The 16120-nt window shown below is 40.0% G+C and overlaps 1 protein-coding gene across 1 annotated transcript in view; it reads left to right on the forward strand.

Moving 5' to 3' along the window:
• The window catches only part of GABRR3 (gamma-aminobutyric acid type A receptor subunit rho3), a 34092-nt gene that overhangs the window by 8924 nt on the left and 9048 nt on the right, over positions 1-16120 (forward strand). The window contains exons 4-6 of the mRNA XM_063150193.1: positions 4977-5089; positions 13127-13194; positions 14490-14713. Of these exons, the coding sequence (XP_063006263.1) occupies positions 4977-5089; positions 13127-13194; positions 14490-14713 (405 nt within the window). The remainder of the gene's footprint in view (positions 1-4976; positions 5090-13126; positions 13195-14489; positions 14714-16120) is intronic.

A 16120-nucleotide genomic window follows, 5' to 3' on the forward strand; every position in this document is an offset into this window, starting at 1 on the left:
AGCAGGAGGGGACCTGGGGGTAGGAGACAGGAATTTTGTGGCATCCTGATGCCAATCCTCTTGCAACACCAGAGTCAGCACAGTGTGCTCTGCATGGTCACAGGTCTGTACTGGCACATGCACATGAATCCACGTGACAGTCCTGGGAGACAGGCACGAGTGTGTTATCAGAAAAGGAGAAGAGGAACCAGGAGGAATCCATCTGCTGCTGCCTGGTGGGGCAGTTTTCTGTGTACCAGGCAAGCTTTGGCATCCCACATCCTCCTTTCCAAGGTCCTAGTGATTCTGAGCTGGGGAGAAGACTGGAAAATCTGATCCACAGAGGATCCCAAAGCTTAACAGCAGCAAATCAGCTTTTCTCTGCAAAGGATCCAAACGTGTTTAATTTCTCTTTGTTTCATTCTCTGCTTTTGTTCTAAAGGCTGCATTATCCTCCAGTACATTGCATCAGGGTCTGACTTTCCAGCAGCATCTTTTTCTTTCTGGGAACAATCTTTCAGCCAGTGCTAGAGTTATTAGGGACACAGCTGACAGATGGCCTTGGTTAAATGGGTGGCCTTTTAAAAAGAATCCCATGTGAAAATGTTACTTAACCTACAAGTTCCACTGTTTTAATAGAGTAACCCAATTCTCCCTCCAAAGCTGTTTGTCTGCATTCTCCTGTAAAGAAGATTTTGAAGCATTAACCAAAAGTACATGAGAAAGCGATTATTCCCACAGTCCATTTCCTACAGCAAAGAACAAAACATTTGATTGTCAAAATATTGGGGTTTTCCTTAGTATATATTGCTGATGTTACTGAACAATTAGAAATGCATTTTCATGTGTATGAGAGAATGGTGCGATTTTGATTATTTCATTTATCTGGGCTTCAAGGCTTGATGTATTTAAACATTTAAGAGGTCACACTGGATTACCCCATGGACTTCCCTTGGAATAGGATTCCTGTAACTTCTACTTTTGGATACCTTTGATTTAGGAGTAGCCAGAATATCCTGGGGACACAACAATGGAAAGAAACTTATGGCCATGACATCCAGTGTATTCTTTTCACAAAAGGCACCTTAATAGTATTCTTCTCGTGAACTTACTTAGTTTAATTCTGAATATGAAGGGATGGTAGGGGAAAAAAACCCTTTCTCTAGTTTCCTACAAGAACTTTTACCATGTCATTAGCAGAAGTCTGAAACAGAACAGCCAAGCAGGATCTTTCCAGGGATCCCTGTACTGTGCTGAGTTTATAACAAGGGCTTGCAAGCACAACCTTGGGTAAATAAGATATTTCTCCCTAATATTCACAGCTGTACCAAGCCACCAAATTTCTTCCAGTACATCCTGTGTTGGGTGTAATTTCTTTAGATCTAGTGATCTTCAGTGGATTTCTTTTCCATGAACTTGTCCTATTTCTCCTTGAACCAGCATAAAATTTTGATAGCCTGGTAAGTTAAAGACAACCAGATGGGACATGAACCACTCATTGGTTTGTGGAGCTACACTGATGACATTAAGTGATTAAATGCTTTAACCAAACATGATCTTAGTGCCCTTGAGCAGACCTTTAGCCTTTCATTTGCTAATGGTTTTCAAGGCTAGGTAGGAGCAGCTAAATTTGTCTTTAAAAGCCTGACACATCTTTGTCCATTGTTAATTAATTCTGAATTAGCTTTGGTTTTGTAGGCAGGGACTAACTGCTCTTTGAGATCTCTGGCAAATGCCAAGGTCCATGCAATAGTATTCAGCCAAAAAGTTACTGCTCCCAATTATTTAATGTAGAAGTACCAGCAAGAGTGAATTCCCTCTGTGATCTGAAACAGTTCAAGTGCTTTTTATGACCTCTTTTGGAATGTAATTATAGATTGCCATTTAATTTGCATAATATAAGCCCTTGTCTGAAATACAGCTGTGGGAGGCACAGCTATGAGTGGAAACAGTAGTTTCTTGAGCATGTGCCTCACTGAGACCAAGAACTTTTTATCATTGCCCAGATCTACACCAATGCCAGGGTTATCTTTGTTGCTACTACTGCAGCCAGGTAAAGAGAGATTTCCTGTCCTTAGGTGCATCTCTCTGCTAATGGTTTCACAAAAATTTCTTCCTCAAAAGGGCTGTCAAGTTCTGGGACAGGCTGTCCATGGAAGGGATTGATTCACAAGGCATGAAAAGACATCTTATTATTAGAAATGTACAGTTCTTATAGAAACAACGGTGGACTTAAGACCTTTAGGAATCTTCTCTCACAGAGTTGGTGAACTATGAATGGCACATTCTGGAGAACCATATCTATAAACATCAGTTACAGAAAGAGAGATATTAATTGTTTGAACCCTTCTCTCTAAGTTTCCCACAGCTTCTCACAGCTTCCCTGGAAAATCCTGGGAGAATGTCTCTCTCTGTGCAGAGAATATGTGGTTACCACAAGTCCCAGAATCCTGCTACCTACTGTCACAACAAAATGTGGTCTTTTATCTGGTGACATTTCCAGAGGAACCCCAAACTTTGGAATTACAGGATTGATCAAAGCTTTCACTACTTCCCTTGCTGTGTTGGTGACTGGGGTGAGCTTCAGGCCATCCACTGAAGGGATTCACCAGTCCCAGTGTAGATTTCCATCCCTCCTTGTGGGGCATCTCAGCAAAATTTATTTGCCACTAATTTCCTGGGAGAGCTCCTGTCTTCGTTACCCCTAGCACAACTTTGCTTGTGTCAGGGTTATTTTTACAGCAGGTTTCACACTTGCTTGGTATAGATTGTACAATATCAATCATTCTTCTCCCTATTATTACTTTCTCCAGATGTTCTAAAGGATTTTCTGCTCCCCAGTGGGTACTCTCATGCTCCTGCTGGGCTGTTTCTCGAAGGAGCAGGGGTGGAACTACAACCTGTCCTGCTGGGCAACAGCCCACCCACTTTCTTTGATCTCAGCCTCAAGAAACTTAATTAATTTGTGATCTCTCTGATCATATTTTGGGGTAAACTCCGACAAATCTGTTTCTTTCTGTGCTACCACTGCAAGAATGGCCTTTTTGCAACCCCTCTTGCTGCTTTATCAGCAAAGTGATTTCCCAGCTTGGGGGCTGTTTTCCCTTTTTGATAACCTCTGCAATGCATGATAACTACTTCCATAGGCTTCCAAATACTTTGCAGGAGTGTAAGAATCTGTCCAGCATGCTTAAGCTCATTACCTTGAGCAGTTAGCAGGCCATGTTCCTTCCAAATAGCTTTGTAGTTTAAAATCCCAGAAGATCTTTTCCCAGTGGCGTATTAAATAGGAAATTCCTGCCCTGGTAGCTTATGTTTTGCCTCTCTTGTCCAGGGAAAGTCTTCCTCAGTCACAGACTTGCTTCCAGTGAGGAGTTGTAATAGATGAATCAGTTCCAGCCTGCTTCTTCCAGTGAAATCCTTGGAGCATCAAACAGGCATTTTCCTTGGCACATCAGATGACAAATGACCTCATGCTTCCCAACTGTATTAGCTGTGCCATGGCATTCTGAACATAATTCATCATTTTCTCCTCTCCTGGATCCCAGGCAGCAGAATTTCCTCATGTAGAACATTGCAGCTGTTCAGTTCTGCTGCCCATTGTACCCTGCTGCAGGCTTGGTCTGTGGTGATTTTAATTCTCTGAAGCATGGGCTTGCATTTCACCATCCACATGATTTTCATACTCCAGAAACCAAAGTGTGTATTTGAAATGCCTCATGGACCTTCTGATGGCCCTGGTAATTTGATTCAGACAGCACTGCCAGAGACATTCAAGAATACTGAGGTAAATGAATTTGTTCAAGCCCAGCAATTCTGAGTAGCCCAGCAGCCACCTCATCATTCCTGTAATGTAGAAGTAATTTCTTGGGCTTCTTTATCAAGAAAAAAGTGAGAGGGAGGACAAAAATAAGTAAATAGAGGCATACACCTTATCCTAAGGTGTTCCATACTTTGCCTTAAGCAGTGTTTGACTACAAGGCCAATCCTCAGAACACATTTCTATCCTTCAGTCAGAAGTAATAATTGCAGTTGCTTGCAGCAAAGTCCCAGAGAATCACAGAAGCCATGAAAGAAATTGTGTCTAGGGAGAGTCCCTTGCCTGTGGCAAAGCTGTATTCAAGTCATTCCTGCAAATAAATATCTGACCTATTCTAAAATAGCCTGAGTGAAAGGAATCTCAAAACCTGCCAAAGCACTACATTCCCATGAGAACACTTCTGTGAGAAAGGTGTTCCTGATGTGTACAGTAGAATATAAAATCATGAGATCATCTCATTCCAACCCCCCTGCCATGGGCAGGGACACCTTCCACTAGACCAGGTTTCTCCAAACCCATCCAACCTGGCCTTGAACACTTACAGGGATGGGCATCCACAGCTTCTCTGGGCAACCTGTGCCTCACCACCCTCCCAGGAAAGAATTTCTTCCTGATATCCCATCTAAACCTACTCTCTTTCCACTTAAAGCCAGTCCCCCTGCAAGTCCCTAGATCCAGGATCACCCTTTCTCAGTCCTTCTAAAAAAATTATTGACTCATTTGAGCTCCTAGGAAAAAAGCCACATTTATAAAAAAAGGAATTATTGTCTCTGTAATATGGATAATGTATGAAGTGGTTAAATCATGGATATGTGGTGTTAGTTCCAAGTATGATTTGCAAGTGTTTATGTGAATAATAACTTTAAACAGCTCTATTCTCTTGTATAATGGTAGCTGCAATCTCTGAGGAGAACAGCAGAGGATCTAGTAGTTCTTCCTGTGACTTCTTATAAACAATTGGTGTTCTTCATGGACCTGGGCACCCTCCTACCTCATTTCCCAACCCTTCCCAATATATCTTTCTCCAGCTTTATTAGCACAGTTCTTACCCCTAACATTCCAGATTCAGCTGCCCAGTGTTCCCAGGTCCCTATTTCATTTGACTAGCACTGTAAATGTCAGGGCAGCAGAAATAAATTAAGTTTCTCACTTTGTTTTTATTTTTCTTTCAACATAGCAAACGAGAAATTAAAATGAGGAAACTTGACAGCACGAAGGTCCGACCACTCAAAACTGAGCAGCTCCTTCACATAGAGGACCATGACTTTGCTCTGAGACCTGGATTTGGAGGTAAGCAGCACATGCCTGGGCTGGGTAAGAGTTTATCCTCTCTCTCTGGGAGTTTACTTCACCTTTGTCATTTCAAATGGAATGGCAGAGTTAATGGCAGCACGGCTCAGTTGTTGTACTTCAGGAAATAAAGAAATACAGAAACAGTCAAAGACAAGGGGCTTCTCTGTGTTTAGTGTATCAATAGGAGGAACTGCTCAAAATGTCTGCTTTACAGAACTAAGTAAAAAATAGTATTAGAATAAGGTTCTTTGACAACAGTGATTAAGGTATCCCTGTAAATGGCACAGTCTAGTAGCAATTAGCAAATTACTTAGTCATCAGATTTGTTTTGAGAGATTGAAATGATCCATCAGTTCCTAAATCTGTTTGCTGTGTACAAAATTAAGAACAACAACAACTACCCACAGGCCTGCAGGTTATTATGATATTGTTTCTGTCTTGTTGGGCACTATGAAGATTATTTGTTCATTTAACTAAATTGCATCTGGATCAAGGGAGTATTCAATGGGATGTTCACAGCTTGGATTCAGTTTTGACTCTCCTTCATGGGAGGGAAAATGAGAAAGCTGCCCCACTAATAAGCTTTGTCTGAGCCTTTGCGTCACCACTTCCCTTGTCATGATTCATGAAAATTAGACTGGACTGCTCTGGATTATGAGGCCAAAAGGAAATATCTGAGGACCAATAATCAGTTGTGTAGACAAGCACAGATTTGGGAGGCCAGCTGAGGTCTGGGGAGCTGCTCTTGTTGACACCAGCTGCTGGGATCTGGGGCTGCTGATTGTGCCAGGAGGGAGAATGGGTAAGGAAAACATCTTGGGATGCACTGGGAGAATGGGAAAAGGTTTCTTGTTACCATAGAAATGATGTCTTGTCAGACAGCAAAAACCTTGCCTGGTTTTGAATAATAGTTGAGATACAGTCTGTTTCTTGGCAACAGAAATTCAGATTTCCTCTTGCCTAATACCTGTCTTGTCTAATATCTGTTAATCTGGACATCTTCTTGTTACCTCGCAAGGAATTTAAATTTCTGAGAGTGCCACCTCAGAAAGAATGTAGCATTTCCATGTAAGCAGACAGAGGTTTGGGATGTCCTTTATCACTGAATCATGCCAGAAACCAGTATTGATGATGTACATAAAAGCAGCTTTGAGAGCATACCCTGTGACCTGGCAGTTGTAATTTTCCAGGGGCAGTGAGGATTTTTCACACCCAGGCTTTTTCTCCTTGTCCTTTTTTTGTAGATGCCTCTTCACAGAGCCCATTCAGTTCCTCTTGAAGCCAGCTGTAGTTTTTCCACTGACTTCACTGCACAGGCCTCTCACTCATCACATTGCCCTGGCTGTGATTTCAGCTCTACTCCTGGCTTTCAGAAATAGCTTTTAGGAGGACAGTGCCTCAGCTCTGCTTCTCCTCTGTCACCCACATGCCACACTGGCATGGGAAGCACCTTTTTCTTCACACACTTCCAAATTTTCAGAACTCCCTTAAGATGTGGAATGTGTAACTCTTAGACTAGAACAGATCCACTGGCATTTTTACAGCACAGAGTGAAAAAAGTCCCAGTGAAATGAGTGTCGATCCCAAATTTATACCCCAGAGTTCTTGTTTTACCATTGATCCCAGTGGTGTTGCAGGAGTAAGGAGTGGTTTGGCATTCATAAGGCAGTAGCAGAGATTTAACACACCATTGTGACCTCCTCAGTGGACAGATTTCTCTACAGAAACATGAATCTGAATAACATCCTTGGGATTATTTTATGACAGCAGACATGGGGTGTGGGTTTCTCTGAAGAACAGTGATGATTAAGTGTGCAACAGGAGCAATCTTACCCAGAGGAGAGGGAGAAATTAGAGATATCATTGCTGCAGTCATTGCCACAGCAGTTACAACATAACCCTGAACTGCTCTGAGACTCACAGCACTGTGGCTTTGTGCAGTTACCACAGGTGAAATCCTGGGTTTGTTTTCATCAGATTTAATGAAGCAGCTCTGTACTGTGACTCATGAGGGGCTTGTATCTGTCATGTGTCACATCACATGATTTATTCAGCTCAGCACTGTGTATCAGTTTGCAACAACAAAAAAAAACCAGATCAGGAAAGCTGGATGAAAAACAAGTATTTATTCTTTAAATTTTTTATTTAAAAAAGTATTCTTTACCTTTAGAAGAGGGACCTCTTCCCCCTCTCCTATACCCCATTGTGATTTGCTGGGTTTGTCAGGGAGTTGGAATGACAGATTTTGTTAATCTGGCTCCACTGTGCCCCTTTGCCTGAGAAGGTCAATCACCCTCTGCACCAGCTTAGGAGAAAAGGTAGCAAGAAAATTCATGCTGCTGCAGATTCCTCAGTTCAGGGAACTCTTAAATCTAAACCTGCCTTGCTTGATTTCACTTAGCACAACACATGCCATGTAAATGAGCAGACCACAGGACCCAGAATTTGTAGTACCTACAGTTAAGTTGTACAAAACAAAAACAGAGGGAGCACATGCTGAGTTTGATTTGTAAACTGAGCAAACATGCACAGAGAAAAACGTGGGGGAAGTAAATGTAGAACTGTTGGACACTGATGCTACTGGCAGCAGTGTTACTGGAAATAATTGTGGAGGTGAGAGATCAGTTTTTTGACCAAATGAACACAACTCTGCTGCCATTTATATGAGTGTATTTTGGCATTCTTCTGTTGCTTGCAGTGCCACTGCAGCTGCACAATCAGAATTTGACACTCTGACTGTAAATTTTTTAATTTAGTCCTGACATTGTCTGTTTATTAGCAGATTAGAGATCAAAGCCAGAGAAACACAGAGCATTGAAATGAAGCAAACTCAGCAACTACTGGCAAGCTGATCCTACACTTTAAAAATGTTACTTTGCAGTTCATGGTACAATGAGGATAAGTGAAGCAAACCAACAATTCAGTGCACCCAAACTTTAAAAATCTAAACTTGGCATTGTTGCATTGTATTTACTCTCTAAGCCAGGCTCTTGTTGATGGAAGCTGGTGGTGTTTTTTTCTTTCCTAAATTTTTTGTTGTGGTTGTTGTTTGATTCTTGCCTTCTGTGTAATGTCATGGTCCTGTTTGGTTTGCAAGTGAGAAGGCAGCTTAAACTGGGAGTGGAGAAAAAGTCAGAAGTGAAATTATGCTGCCAGCACTTCTTGGAATGCCCATCCCCAAGTTTTAAACTCAGCAAGAAAGGGTGAGCACAGACAATGAGTGAGACTTCTCAGCATATCCTGACTTGTAACAGCTCAGATCTGAGGGCCACAATGCAAACTGCCATAGCAGCCAAAACTCCACGTTGAGAGAGGTCTGAGAGCAAATCCATAGAAGTGCTTTAAATCTACTTTTTTTCCTTATTATACATCTATTTATCTATATATTTTTATTTTCTGAACTATCTTATTTCAAAGTACTGGTGGAAGTAACACATGCATGTGTGTATAAATGTCTTTGTGCTGTTTTTTATATATATATTGTTTTTTCTTCTACCTTGTGTCTTAAGGACCTGTAGTTTCCTACATTACAAGTGTGTTAGTTAAAGTTTTAAAATTGATGATCTCTTCTTTTTCAACCAATATAGAAGATAATAACATAAGTAAGTATTAGAAATTATGAAAATAATTCACAAGCATTTAGCTGGTCAAGAGGTCTTTCCTGAAAATTTGCATCTCAATCTGCAATTAAACATAACCTTCATTCTGAATTTTCAGAGGATCAGAAATCCCATTACATCACCTCCCCCTTTATGCTCCCTCCCTCTTCAAAATATATGTATAATACATAAATATACATAATATATGTTATATAATATATAATAATATATTATATATGAAGGTAAAAGGGGGGAGGGAAGGAAAGAAAATATGGCCCAATGTATCTTCAAAAAGTGCTGCAATTCTAACAGCTCTTTGCCCCCAAGTTCTTTTCTCTTTTGCACCACAGCTCTGCCTGAAAGATGAGAAATGTCTTCTCCCTGTGGTGAAGACTCACATGGGTGAAAACAGAATTTTTGTCACCTCTTACTGGAAGGAATAGCTGGGGATCCAGGACAGGAGAGGAGGGGAAATATATTGATTATTTGCAAGACCTCTAATAGTCTTCCTCTGGATTTTTTTCTTTCACATTGCTAAATCTTCTACTTCAAGGGCTGGTTACTGATACCAGACCACCTTTGTTTCTTACTTAAATAAGAAAGAAACACAGTAGTAACAAGAAGAAAATACTGTTGCCAGTAATTCTCCTGTTCCTGTCATTGCCAGAAGAAAATTTAAAAATCCACAAAGCTTCAACTCCCTTGAGCTTGTTTACATTTCTATCCAGTTTTCTTCCTCTGTTTTAGAACAAAGTCCACCTACAGATCTTAATTCTGCCTTAGTCTCTATCTCTTGCTGGTAGATTTTTGTAACATGTACAAAGCCAGCTGGGTGCAGTTGTTTCTAAATTCAACATTTATCCCATAGATCTTCAGGTGCAATCTGTTGTGTGCCCAAAGGTCTGATTATTATAAAAATATTATAGCATTCACTAAACCAGTCATTATTACTGTAGAAATTGATCCTAAAAATGCTAAAAGGATAGATATCCTTTTTACATAATATCCCTTCTACAAAGGGTATTACAGAATTTGCCTGATGTACTATCTATTAATAAAATTCCATGCTCATCAAGGAATTCTTTTGCTATGCTTAAACCTTTAAAATAAAAGACTGGAAATGGCTTGCATAAAGTCAAACCTGTCTGAAAACAATGGTTTTTTTTTTCTGTTGAGGAGTAATTATCCTGAAAATCTGTGGAGCCACCATTGTGAAAATCACTAATCCCTCTAAAATAATGATTTGTAGTGACCCTCCAGAAGCAACTGAAGCTGCTCAATTTAATAACAAAATCCTCTCTGCCATCCCCAGTTTTGTCAAACTGGGAAATAAAAACCACAGCTTTGCTCTGGTTGCTTTTTTTTAAAGGGAATTTGATGCTGTTGTCTGATGGTCAGCCAGAGATTGAAATTCTCAATCTAGCAGGGAGAAAGCTTGGTGCAGACACAGAGGTAGGAAAAATTGCTTTCCTATTTTGGCTGGTTTAGGAACCTTTTCAATTCTTACTGTAATTATGTTTTTTTTTTTATAAAAACAGCCTCTTGTGACAAAACAAATCCAAGGCATGAAGAAATTACAGTTCCTAGCAGCCTGTTCCCAAATAGCTAATTGTCCCTCCTGTTTCTAGTGGAGGTGATTTTTAATCACACAGAGAAATGTTCCCAAAAACCATGATTAGACCAGACTGAGGCCATAGGTATCTTGTTGGGTGTGTTAGTGACAATGATATAGAAGTGCTCCAGATGAGAAAATTGAACAGCACAGTGATCATATCTGTGCAGTCTTTACTGTCTTTATCATCTACTTACATTTGTTGCCAAAGTAGAGTCAGAATGGGAAGGAAATATTTGCAGCTGCTCTGATCTGTTAGTAATGGGGTAGGGGATGTGCTTTAATAATTCTCTGTGCTGAATGCTTGACTGGACAGTGTTTTCTCACTAAGCATCATGAGTAAGGTTGTTGTCTTTCTTCAGACAGAGAAGAGGAATCTCTTCTCAAGGAGTCTGTTTCACACTTCTTGCATTTCTACCTAATCAGGAATGAATTTAATTGTAACAGTTCCCTTTTTATTCAATTCACTTTGGATTTGTTCACTGTATTTCTCCTGGCCATAGGTTTTGATTTCTTTTATGCTATTCATTGTCACCACCAGCATATTTTTATAGTAGTTCCCAGTGCAGTACAGGCTGTCCTTTCAAAGAATCAGGTGTCTCTGTGTGTATTTATGGATAAGGGGCACTTTGGTTTGTGTGCATGCAGCCAACATAACCATAAGCTGCACTGATTTCTAGTTCTGTGATCAGATCCTTTGTGTCTGCCCAGAGGAGCTGAATTGTTGATGGAAATTTTGCTCACACTGGAATGATATTTGTTTGCGTAAGAAATTGTCTGTGATTTTTGAAATGACAAAAAATACTAGAACTGCTGTCATCACACTTGGAGCAGCAGTCACTAAGGAAAGCCTTTTCCTCACTGCACAACACAGGCTTGGAAAGTCAGATGTCTGATTCTGGGATGTGATTTGTGCTGAGCTCCTTGTTTGCCTGAAGAATGCTGATGGGAGACATTTCACTTTATTTGCTTTAGATTTGTCCTTGCCTCAGGAACTGGTAAAACCTTTCTTGACATTGAGAGCTGTTCCCCCTCCCCTCCTGTTCCACCCACATAATTCAGTATAAATTGTTGTTTGCATTTAAATGATGTGTGAATGCCTTTTGTGAACGATGCTCACATCAGGTATAAATTCCACAATGACTTCTACTACGGCTGAACCTGTTTTTAATTTACAAGATTTCAGTGGAATACAGAAAAGATGACTCAGATTACAACCAGGCACTTTTGTACCAGTATTTGCTACAAGCTGGTATTTCATGTAAATAAACTATGTTGGTGTCATGATCAAGACAAAGCAAGAAGTGGGCAAAACTAGTTTAGAGAAGTTGAAAAATTTCTGTTGTTTTGTATGAAGGAGTCTGGCTGAATATATTCATTGATACTTTTGTGCATCAGCCTCTGGTGCAGCTGTCTTTTCCTGTCTCTATTCTCCAGAAGGAGCAGCATTTTTCCAAAGTGCTGCTTGGTGTTTTATTAATAAACTTTGCTCTCTAGAGCCCTGAATCTTTGGGCTTTGGCCAAGAGGCTGAGGTAGGCATTCCTCTCAGAGAGGGACACGATTTCTGAGCCAAGGAGCCCAGCTCTTGTAAGTGCCTAAATATTTTCTGGTGTGCCCTGCTAACTCTGAGAACATCTCACTTTATTTCCCATGCACAGTGCATCTTCATCTGTTCTGTGCAGGGACAGACTCCCCATTAAAAAAAGACAAGTAAAATCAAGAGATTACAGAGCCAGATTTAAAAATACCTCTAAAATAGTTCAAGATCTTTACTGGTAAGAACTGGAGGCAGCTGTGTAATCCTCGAAGGCTGCTATTTTAAGGATAATTCCAAAAAGGGACACAATATTGTGGCTGGTTATCACCAGAGTGATGTTCCTGGACTATTTTGGATTGACAGGGCTAAAAGGAAAAGACAAGAAAAAGATAAGTTAGAAAAGCTGTTGCAGTTCAGTCTTCACTGTATTCATGCTTTTAACTGGTTATTTGAAATGTGTACTTAAAAATATTTTAGCTGGCTATTTTTGAGATAAGTGATTGGAATCCTGTGTACAATAATTACTACTGATTTTCATACTAAAAGCAGAATCTTCTTGGGATGGTGGTGTGATATGCATATATGCATGCTCCTCTCTTCCTCCCCTGTGGAATTAATTAATCAATTAGTGGAAGGACACAGCCCACGAGGAACTACATCCTTCATTCTTGTTATTTCACACTGAAAAGAGTGGAAATCATTTCAAATATGGCTGTAATTTTGAATTGGTTTGGAGTAACTTCATCCTAAAAATGCACTCAGTAAATACACAACACAGTGACAGAACATGATTAGCATGTGTACAGCTTTTCCCTTGAGAGGTGGTGAGCAAGCAGTGCTTTTTCATGACCAGCCATACCAAACCTTGAACAGCTCAGTAACTAAAGATAATAAGAGTCAGAATAAGTATGTTTTTTGTGAATGAGCATTGGAAGTGGTGAGAAAGCTTTGCAATCTTTGATGTATTCCATGTATTTACTCAGCTTTTCCCCATGGTGGTTCTGAATTGCACTCTGAGGGGTTCATTAATTTGCTGTGGCATCACAAGGACTCTGCCACTGCTGGCCAAACTGCTGTGCCAAAACCAACTGCAAAAAGAGCACTGAACATCTTGTGCTTATTTTCACAACTGTTTTACTTTGTTGCCTTTTTTCATTGTTTTTTTAAGGTGGAGAGCCTGCAGTAAATTCTGGGATAGAGTATTCTCTGTATCCTGCTGGTGTTGCTGTCTCCCCTTTAAAAATATGGATTTTTGCTCCTCATGCCTCTTTCTGCTCCCATGCAGGGTCACCAATACCTGTGGGCATTGATGTGCAGGTGGAGAGCATTGACAGCATTTCTGAAGTGGACATGGTGAGCAGGACTGGAATAAAGGGTTTCAGTAAAAATACAAGGGGTTCAGAAACATGCAGATGGATGGTACAGAATAATGTAGGTAAAGAAAGCAAACCCTAAAGAGCACATCCTTGCCTTGAAGCATGCATTTACATTAGTAAGTGTTGAATTTCTCCCTGGGCCAGAGGAACAGCTCAGAGTGGGCAGTGCTCTGGTTTGAATGCTCCATTGCACGATGAGGCTTCATGTTCTTTGCTTCTTTTGCCTATGCAAATCTGAGTGTTCCATAATTGTGGCTTGGGTGGAGCTGTGATCATAACAAATGGAAAGAGGAACATCAGTTCCAGAAATGGTCCTGGGGAGGAGACACTGCACTTAGGGCCTGTGGTACTGGAATGCATTGAAGAATGTCCATTCTTCAGCCCAAATTGTCACTAATATTGTCAGTATGAGCTCCTGCACTCCTTTACAAACCTACTCAAATCACAAAATCATATTACAGGGGAAGATCAAACTCTCTTCACAGTATTCTTAGCAGAAGCAAATGTTCTACAGAGATAAATGGTGTCTGCCTAATAAGATAAAATTTATATAGGTGAACACAGAGCAGTCAGGCTGTGCAGAAGCTCACACTGGCTTTGCAGCATCCTCTCCATCTCTTCCCACATGTAGTTTTGCAGTCATAATGTTTCTCTAAATAGGATCATAAAATATTTGTAATAATGTTTTATATTAAAAGAATAGTGTAGTTATTTTAATTGTTGTAAAATCTACCTCCTTACTCTTATGATATTCATTGAATTGTTTCTTAATGATGCATTTGATTAATAAATGTATTAATTTAGCCCCTGTACAATATTTGTTCAAAATGAACAGACTTGTGGATTTTAAAAATTGACCTAGTGCTCATGAAGAACTCCAGTTAATGCCTTTGTAAAGGAACCTTAAGGGAACCACAGTCTATTCTTGGAGAAGGTTGTGAAGATTTCCAGAGGAAACATTTTTTCCATTTACCCTTGTCTGGTTTTAAAGCTTCTTTATCACTGCACAGCTGGCCCAATCCAGAAGACCACTGAAATATGTAGAAGTTTTATCTAAGGATAAATGAAGTCTTAGCCTCAGACACCAGGGACAAGACAAAATCTCATCAATATTCAAATTCAAACTCATTGGTCTTGCTTGGTTCTTCTTATTAAGGATCTTTCAGATAATGTGCAAAGAAGAAATTGACCCTTTGCATATGTAATTTGTGTGTTTTCTATTGCACATGACTAAACCAAGTATTGTCTGCTTTTATTTTTAATGAAACAAAGGACTTCACCATGACTTTGTATCTCAGACACTACTGGAAGGATGAGAGGCTCTCATTCCGTAGCAACAAAAACAAAAGCATGACTTTTGATGGACGACTGATAAAGAAGATCTGGGTGCCTGATGTGTTTTTTGTGCACTCCAAAAGATCTTTCATCCATGATACAACTGTGGAAAACATCATGCTCCGAGTGTACCCTGATGGCAATGTGCTCTTCAGCCTGAGGTGAGGAAATACCCTTCCCTGAGAACATCCATGGCTGCAGGTGTCATGTAATTAAAATGACTGGAAATGCTTGCAGGTAAGATTCTGGCATTAATCCCCTGGTAGCACATCATGAGAAACTGGTATGCCAGTGGGAAAATTAATTGAGGGTTGAAAACATATTTTTTCTATCATTCAGGTATTGTTTCCCATCAATGGCTCTAGCAGTATTGCTACTGAGTACAGTAAACCCCATAATTATTAACAAATAACCATAATTTTAGTAGTTTTGTTTGTTTTATTCTTTTTCCTGAGTCTTTTGAAACTGTCTCAGCTATTTTCACCCAGTTAACATGCCAGTGATACAAACCAGGGCTCTAGACAGGCACAGATTTTTGGTGCTGATACCACCAGTGTTGTGGGACTAAAAGGAACTGGAAAGTGAAACAGCAATTCCAGAACTGGAACAGCAAGGTCATTAATGTGTCTCCCTTCCCTGTGTATGTTACTGCTTTGCTTTATGAAGGAGATTTGGATGATGTGGCAGAAATAGTTTCAAGGGAGCAATTTTCCCCCTAGGGTAAGGGATCTGAGGCCTGTGCATTGCAGAAATTCAGTTTGGTACTAATTAGCTCTGAGCACAGAAGTGATATTTCATCCAGTCTGGACAGTTTGAAGATTTATGGAAGCATTTGAGGTTGTGGCTGTGTAATTATTGTTGCAGCAATTAATGAATTTATCTCCTCTGTCATGAGGACTGGCAGAAATCCTCACAACAACAGCTGTACACTATTTTTAAGTAGTGTATGTTCAAGTAAGGAATGATGAGGTGAAGTGTGCTTTTTATTGCTGTATTAATTTCCATAATTCTTGAGAAGGAGGGATCAGAGGAACTATACCCCTCCACTAAGGCTTGCATCAGTGATTCTCCAAGTGAGAAGCAGGAATTGTTCCTTAGATGTGCTTTAAAATACCCCCTTTTTATTGCTAGTTTTACATGTAGTAAGTAAATTAAATTCCAAATACTTACATGCAATAAATCTGCATATTTCACAGTTTTTCTTCAGTGCCTGGCATCCAGGGTTTCATTGAAGCAAAGTGAACCCAAAATCCAGATCTGTTGCTAAAACAGACTTTCTTTTCCTCTTGTTCCCATGTCCTTTAGCCAATAGCTGAAGGATGGAAACAACATCCATAGTTAGAAGTCCTATGCATGTCTTCACTCTTAGAATCTGATTTCAAGCCAGTAAAGTCTTAGATTTGTAAAACTTCAGCTACAATGTGGTTACTGAGCCCAGGTTTTCAAAGGGCACTTGTATAACCCTCACTGAAATCCATGTGGGATTCCATTTGTGCAAAACTGAAAAATTGAACTTAACCATCAAATGACATGCAAGCTGTGACAGGAAAGGGAAATGTGGCAATATT

The sequence above is a fragment of the Melospiza melodia genome, chromosome 2 (genome assembly GCF_035770615.1).
Source record: "Melospiza melodia melodia isolate bMelMel2 chromosome 2, bMelMel2.pri, whole genome shotgun sequence".
In the NCBI taxonomy this organism is placed as follows: Eukaryota; Metazoa; Chordata; class Aves; order Passeriformes; family Passerellidae; genus Melospiza; species Melospiza melodia.